The sequence below is a fragment of the Chroicocephalus ridibundus genome, chromosome 8 (assembly GCF_963924245.1).
Source record: "Chroicocephalus ridibundus chromosome 8, bChrRid1.1, whole genome shotgun sequence".
NCBI classification, from domain to species: domain Eukaryota; kingdom Metazoa; phylum Chordata; class Aves; order Charadriiformes; family Laridae; genus Chroicocephalus; species Chroicocephalus ridibundus.
Window position 1 is genome coordinate 48,276,009 of NC_086291.1, and position 8,005 is coordinate 48,284,013.

At 54.7% G+C, this 8,005-nt stretch overlaps 1 protein-coding gene across 1 annotated transcript in view; it reads right to left on the reverse strand.

Annotated features, from left to right (window-relative positions):
• SYT17 (synaptotagmin 17) overlaps window positions 1-6,843 on the reverse strand; it is a 40,707-nt gene extending 33,864 nt beyond the window's left edge. The window contains exons 1-3 of the mRNA XM_063343878.1: window positions 6,742-6,843; window positions 3,440-3,457; window positions 1,890-2,038 (exon numbers count right to left, since the gene is read on the reverse strand). Of these exons, the coding sequence (XP_063199948.1) occupies window positions 1,890-2,038; window positions 3,440-3,457; window positions 6,742-6,756 (182 nt within the window). The 5' untranslated portion in view covers window positions 6,757-6,843. The remainder of the gene's footprint in view (window positions 1-1,889; window positions 2,039-3,439; window positions 3,458-6,741) is intronic.
• Window positions 6,844-8,005: the final 1,162 nt, after the last annotated feature.

Consider the following 8,005-nt stretch of genomic DNA (forward strand, 5'->3'; position numbering starts at 1 on the left):
AAAGCTACTTCTCTCCCGTGTCCTCTTCTCTGGTTCCTGCTGCCCCTCTCAGGCATCACCTCCGGGAACTCGCCCTCTCTCAGCACCAGAGCAGAACGGGGAGACCTCAACTGCACCAGATCACCTGAAGCTGGAAGGAAAGATGGATACGTGACCTAGGCTGGGGTCCCAGGGACCCCACCCAGGGCTGACAGCATGAGCAGGTGCAGCATAAAGCACAACATACTTGAAGAACTGGTCTTTTTTTTTCAGAGTGCATTGTCTTTTGCTTATGGCCATTCCAGTAAGTTAATTGTAGAGGCTTTCAGATGGAGCAGGACTGGGGGAAAACAACACAGGCTGGAGACAGCATTTGATGAGTCCAAAGGTCTCCATGTTCTCTGCCTGTGGCGAAGTCCAGCTCATCTGCAAATTCACCATACATCCGAGTTTTGAGATCAAAAGAAGAAAAGAGCTGCAATGCCTACAGTGCTACTTCAGCCAGACAAGATCCAACAGTCAAAAACGGCACCCTGGGAGCATCACCCCACAGCCCCAAACACACGTGACATCCCTTCTGCTCCCCAGCACACCAGAGAAACTCTGAAGCACCCTCTCACAACAAGCCTAGCTACTTGTTCCCAGGTATGCAATTGCTCCTGCTGCAATCTTTCTTCGTCCAATACTGCAACCGCATCACCGTGTTCTCCTGCATGCAATGCTTTCCTATTTAGCATTGATTTTGTTTCCATTTCCCATTAATTGCAGGTGAATCCATTTCCGGGCATATATCAGACTCTTAAATATGCTGCTCCACATTAAAAACCACTCTAACACATCTTGAACATCTCTATTTTTATTGCTTCTGTATTAATTACCATCCTATTCTACCTGGATTCAAAAGAGTACATAGACAAGACTGCAATTTAAACATGAGAATTTATTTCACGCAGCACCAAGAGATGGACCTTCCAGACCTGGCACAGAACAACAGCAGGTACGCACAGGAGTAGATAAAATTAACAGAGCATCTCAGTGCCTAGGTACCAAATTCTGAGCAGCCTATGATGCACTAAATTAGCATCTCCTGTGCCACAGCTTCTGGACACGCTGAATCCATGTCCATCACACGATCTGCTCTCACAGAAGACAGCCCAGCCACCAGAGCAGACAGTAAAAGACAGGAGACCTCTGCTCCCGTCTTGGTTTCACTAATGCCTCCGCTGGGTCACCTCTGTGCCGCAGATTGCCAAACGAGAGGGAGTAAAACAGGAAAGACTTCACCGACTTTATAATAGATTTGCAAATACACTAATCAAAGCCCCAGATAAAACCTGGCGCTGCCGCTGTTGTTCTTTAATGATTAAGAGGGAATCTTGAAGAGTACTAAGATGACGCAGGAGATCAAGCCTTGCTAAATGAAACTTTAAATGCATTTCCCCTTTAGAGCACATAGGAGGTTATGCCTTTCATCTGCCTATATGGTAACCACCTTCACGCTAGGATAAGAAAACATTTCACAACAACCTCATCAGCGTTTCAGCTAAGTTGAAGTGCTCCAAAGGGCTGGTCCGTCTGAAGAGGAAATAGGACTGAAGATGAAAAGCGTCTTTAGAAAAGGGTGCACAGCTAAACCATCTATCAGCTTGCCATGCTAGCTTACAAAATAACTTCTGTCTGACCCATCAGAAAAGTGTTTCGCAAAGACTAACCTCACTACTTGAGCTAACGGGGCTGCCCCTTTTTCACCTGGCCGTCGAGCAGCCTACGTTCCCACCCTCAGCAAGAGGTTCCTCCTTTCTTCGTGGCATCCTCTGAATGTCCTGTCCCCATTTTGTACCAATACCCTCACCACGGCTGAGCAGCCCTGCTCCTCAGTTAAAGCTAGGAAATTGTGCATCTAAACTTACAGCCAGGCTGGAGTTTGAGCAGGAAAAGGTCCCAGGATTTCAACTTCATCTTCATTTGTTTGACAACAGCTACAGTCGAAACACTTCTGACAACAATTCCTACAAGTCCACCGGCACAGCAAGAGATCCGAGATCCTAGCGAGCAGACCCTGAAGCCATTGGAAACCAAAGTACAAGATTACAACCCATCAATAGCTGTTGAGAAATAACATTCAGCTGTATTTATGTTTGTGTTTCTGCAACAGAACATTAAGAACTATATTTATATTTCCATCCATATCAACAGACAAGTGCTATGCAGTCACCAGCCCAACTTCGCTGATGCCATAACAAGGCAGGAAAATAAGCATTCACCGCAGGTATTTTCCCTCTAGTAGTGATGTATTATTATGTAGGTTGGCAAGAGGGTGATTTGCAAAACACTATGGCGTAGCAATATGCTGGCGTGGGAACACGCTTATTCTTTCACGCACATCAACAAACTAATAGATCGGCAAATGTACAACAAAAGGAATTAAAAACAGAAGGTAAGTGAAAGCTCCGATTTAATCCGGCAAGGGTCTGCTTAATTAACACCGCAATGTGAACACATTTTGTCCCTGTAGATATATCGGTATGTAGTACTCGTAGGACCCATACACATACGGCATTACAGCCCAACAAACCCGCCGCTAAAATGGATTAGCAAAAGCACTATCCACACGCCTCCCCTCCGCTATGACGATTAATTTAATGAAGAACCTTCAATGATTTTTTTTGTTAAAAAAGAAGTTTCTTGACCCGGAAAAGTATTTAATTTCTTAGGTCTCCATGGTGGCACTGGCAGCATCACCAGTGACGGTGCTCCTCTGCTGTCACAGCCACAGGGTGCGGGCACCCCACCGGAGGGACAACAGGCGGCTGCCCCGTTTCCACGCCATCCCCACCGCCTCCCCCCCGCTTCAAAGCCCTGCTTGCTTCCAGAGGAGCAGAAAGCCAAACCTTAGCCCATTTCCCACCCACGCCAGCTCCAACTTCTGCGGTTTGTACAAAGGCTCATTAAGCAGCACAAGGGCGCTGCTAATAAAGGGCATCGCTGCATAGTCACGGGGGATTTGGGGAGACACGCAACTGCAAGAGCCCAGCACGTGCACATCCAGGGTCGCATCGCTTTACGGTTGTATGTGACCTTGAAATGTTCCTAAGAAGCTGAAGAAATAAAGCGTGTGAGATTTTCTCCAGAGATATCCCCCCCAAAATACTTGGGACGTTTGCAGTATTCACAGGTGGGCAGATACAGGGCACTATCACACCACGCAAAGGGGTCTGCTCCGAGGAACGCAGACCTGCAGAGAAGACTCCACAGGAACATTCCTTTCTGCGCCGGTAAAACATACCGTTTTTTCCGTAAACAAAATCTGAACATTGCAAAAAAAAAAAAAAATTACCAGCCCAAAACGCGGTGCATTACTTATATCTAGGACATCAGTAACAAGTCAGAAAATACGAGACAATCCCCTCAGGATGGAGCGAGGAGACAGAGCGGAGAGTGAATCATCAGATTAACTCACCTCATTTATTGGTTCCAACTGTCCTTTTAGACATCCAGGATGAAGCAAAGGGGAACAAAATGAAAAAGACAAAAACAGGTTACCAATGCTCAAATAACTTTAAATTTTCTGCCATGACATGCCCCGGCCTGGGATGAGCTTGGATTTCTGGCAAGAGAGTAACTTGTAGATGTTAGAGGAAGGAGAGGTCTCCTGACCTGGCATCAGCTTCTGCTGTTCCCAGTCCTTCCCCACCAAGCTCCCGCTGCTCCTCCTTCCCCAGGAGTGAAAATTCCCAAACCCTTCTTGGAGCATGAAAACCCACTGCTCATTGCCCCTTGCATATGGGGTATCGCATGCAACCACTTACTGTCTTTTCTTTAATAACCTGTCTCTAATTGCAGCAACTACTCGCTGCTGACAGCAAACCATATCCAAATTTTCCAGTTAGATACCAGAGAGGAACAAAAGGCTTTCCTCCAGATTCAGCCCACAGAAATACAGCTTCAGTGCCAACTCATTAAAAGCAACGTTTGTAGGAAGGGGCACAGGCTCAGAATACTCTCCGCTATGTACACGTCGCTTGAGGTAGCTGGGCATCTTCAGTATCATCCTCAGATGCGACTTGAAGAACACAAAAATTAGAAATTAAGTGCTGAAAACTTGAGTCATGCACTCCAACTAGAAAAACTGTACTGCAGCCACTTCCCCCAGGTCACAGAGAAAATCTAAAGGAAAGGAAGAAATCATCGCAAGCCAGCGTTTTATTCACAAAGCCACTCCTGGAATATTCTACTTGATCCAGTTCGTTGATAACTGGAGATCCAGTAGCATTTCAGTTGCCCGCTGAAATGTCTCTCCTACCACTTTCTGTCTAATGCCTAGGAGTTTCCTAATTGTCCCGGACATCTATTTGTAGAGGGAATCCCTAAAAAAAAACACCAAACAAACAAAACAAAAAACAAACCAGACAAAAACCCCCACTCTTCTCTACTCTTCCACATGTAGAAATTGGTTTTAGCTTTATGCTCATGACAGGGACAAGAGCAGCCTTTTATAAAGAAGCTGGGATGCAGAAGTTGCCTTTAGTTCCAAGAACGCTCCCATGGACCACGTTCCAGAGCAAGCCTCCCTTTCAAACTTCTCGGAAACCAGGGCTTGGTGAAAAGGCCACCACTTGTTAGAAATGCGATTTAAGAGACTGGAAATGCTGCAGCGCAATGTGACAAGACAGTGATTACCAGATACCCATGGACCAACTGTTTAAGAAAATCCTAGATGGCTTAAAGGGCTTTAACATTCCTTATTAATGCAAAGTTGCAGCCAAAGCACGGCAGCCAAAGCTACAGTGGTTTAGCAAAGCTGCAACGAGAATATTTAAATTGCTCTAAAATGAAGCGGCTGGCTCCGTGCCACGCGATCGAACGCCGCAGCACGTGCTGGGCAAAGGAAGTGACATTTCCGAAGAGCCCGGCTGGTTACGATCGGCCACCGGTGACAAGGAACCACCCCGGTGTGCCACCAGCCCCAAGCGCACAGGCAGCGGTCCCACAGGCACCATAACGAAGCGCCTCTGTGACCACCCACAAATCTCCGCCAGGAAACAGGAGGACAGAAATCGGAACTATTACAGTGCAGAAGAGGTAACAAGTAACCAGGGCCATACAGGGTTTAAAAGGATGAAAGGAAGGCAAACACGGCCAGCTGTGTGCATCCACCCGGCTCACACCGGGCAGGAGGGCCGGGACTGGGGGAGGGCAGAGGTTTAGGGAAGGATGGAGCAGGCACGGGGGGATCCCGGGGAGCAGAGCTGCTGCAAAGCGCTCAGCATGCCCAGAAGGGCTCAGCCCCTGGGGCTGGGGGGACATTGTCAAGCCCTGCCGTGTCATCCCAACCCGACTGAGCAGAAGACAACACAGCTGGGAGCCTCCAGCCACAAGTGAACCCTCGTCACGGGCCGATCACGGCTGTCCTGGGTGCATCCCCTCGCCCAGAGTTGGGTGCAAGGCAGGGCTGCATCTCCATCTCACATGTTGCTGGGGTGGGGGCCTGGTTCCCCCGGCCTGCCCAGGCCCATGGGGACGGTTGCCTGCTCCAAAACCACACAGCCATCGGTCACGAACAGGTCAAGGGACCAGCTACAACATCTCACCATGGCCACGTCCCCAGGGATGCTGCAGCAGGGTGAGGTCCCCACTGGTGACAGACCACATTGTGCCCCCGCAGTTACACCCCCAGGGAAGGCTCATGAGCCGCACCACAGCAGACACCACAGCCTAGGGACAGCAGTGTCCCCCCAGCCACACACCCATGGGTGGCCTCCCACCACCCCCAGCATGACCAACACCACAGTGTGGGGACAACTGGGTGTCCCCACTGCCCTTGTCCCCACCATGGTGTCCGCACCTCACACACGGGGGCCCCGATGGTGGCGCTGCCGGAGGGCCCGTCCAGTCCCACTTGGGGTCCCCACTGAGCCAGGGACCCCGGTAGCCCCGCAGCCACCCGGCCGTACGGGGCTCACCCCCGGGTGCCCCGGAGGCTCTGCCCCGGGTGGGAGGGCGCCGTGGGGGCACAGCAGGGTGGCTGGAGGTGGAGGCGGCCCCGCGGGATAGAGGGGTCACGGGTGGCGTCGACAGCGGGTGTCCCCATCAACGCCCCAGCGCCCCGCTGGGTTGATCTTCAAACTGGGCGGCAGCCTCTGGAGTGACAGATGGAAAACACGCAGCTGGGAACCGCAGGGCCGGGGGGGAACAATCGCTCAGGGTTTAAACCAGCCCCAAAATGTAATTCAGCCCCGCACTGCTGGGGGGGGGCCCATCCATCGCCTGGGGCTCGCCTGTGCCCCCCCACCCCGCCGGGCTGTGTCCGGGCTGGAGGGGCCCATGAAGCCCCCGGAGCATCTCGGTCTGCCCGCGGGGTTCAGCGTCCTCCTCCCCCCCACGGAGTCCTTGTGGGGGCTCGCTCGCACCGGGGGCCGCCCCGCGCCCCCGCGCAGAGAGGGCTGAGGGCCGCCCGCCGCCCCGCGCGGGGATCCGCGCCCACCCCGGCGCCTCCCGGGGACAGCGGGCTGCAAGCCCCGCTCCTGCCCCGGCCCCGCCTGCCCCCCCCCCTCCCGCCGGGGGCCGCTGCCGCCGCCGGCAACTCCTCCCCAGAAGTTAACCCGAAGTTGCGCACCCGCGCCGGGCACGGAGCGCGGGGGGGCCCCGCGGCGGCACCGGCACCGTCCCGCAGACGGAGCGGGAGGTCCCCCCGCACCCGCCCCAGACGACGCCACCCCCCGCACCCCGCGGACGCGGACCATCCCGCCGCTCCGCACCCACCTGGATGTACGCCATCTTCCGCGGGGCGCGCAGGGCGCCTCCCGCCGCGCTGCTCCGCTCCGCTCCGCTCCACCCGCGCCGCGGTACGCCCCGCGGTGCGGCACCGCCCCGGGCGGGGGGAGTGGGGATGGGGGGGGGGACGCGGCTGCGGCGCCCCGCGAGCGAGGAGCGGCTCCGCGGCCGCGCAGGCACCGCGGGGGCCGGGGGCGCCGTCAGGGTGGGGGGACCCGCCGCGCCCCGCCGCCCCCCGCCCCGGCGGCTCGGGTGGGTAAAACACGCGTGGGGTTCGCGGAGCCGGGGGGAGACCGGCGGAGGCTGCGGGCGGGCGGGCTGGCTGCTGCCCGGCACGGCCCTGCCCTGCCCGCGGAGCTTCCGCGGGGCTGCGCGGCGCGGCGTGAGCCGCGGGTGCAACAGGTCCGCTGCAGCGCGGGCAAACACTGACCTCCAGAGGGCCCGGCGCGGAAATTCAGGGCTCGGAACCCCCCCTCGGGGACACGGCTGGGGGCGGCACGGCACGGCACGACCCGCGGCGAGCCGCCGGCAGCGCGGAAGGTGTCGGGGGGAGCAGCGGCTCGTCTGTGCGGGGCGGCGGGTCCGGGAGCGGTGGCCTGGTCTGATAAAGCAGTTTTTATAGCGGGGTTTTCCTGCAAAGAGCTCACTGTGAGAGAAGATGCTACAAGCCCAGCAGAGTTTCAACAGCGATGCGTCTGGTTTATGGGCTCATGAACAAAGTTGAAACATATACACTCGCATCTTCCCAAGCAAAGATGAGGAGCTGAAGTAAGAAGAGAGCTTTTAATGCACAGACCGGACTGAGCATCACCTCGCTTCATGCTTGCACATGAATTCATGTCCTTGTGCTGACCTCTCAGGTCCTAGCCGGAGGAGATGTGGCCCAGTGATGGGACCCTCTCGGGCAAATCCCACCTGGGTTGGTGGTTGGACCTGGAGAACTCTGGTAGGAAAGTGGTCTCTTTTGAGGTCAAAGTCTTGGAAAGGGAAAGCACAGGAAAGGTGGAGGTTTGGGGCTGTTCCTCTTGAGCACCACCTCGGTACCACACAAATTACAGGCTTCCCTATGTGCTGCTATAAATGAAGGCTCCTGCCCTTGGCTTTGTAGGAAACTCTCCGGCTGTACTTCTGGCACCTTCCCGGCATGTGGATTTACACAAAACCCTGGATGGAGGCAGAGAGGCAGCGTTTTACAGCTCAGCCCAGCCAGTGGGTCAGCAGTTGTGTGCTACATGGCACTTCTCTGGCTCAC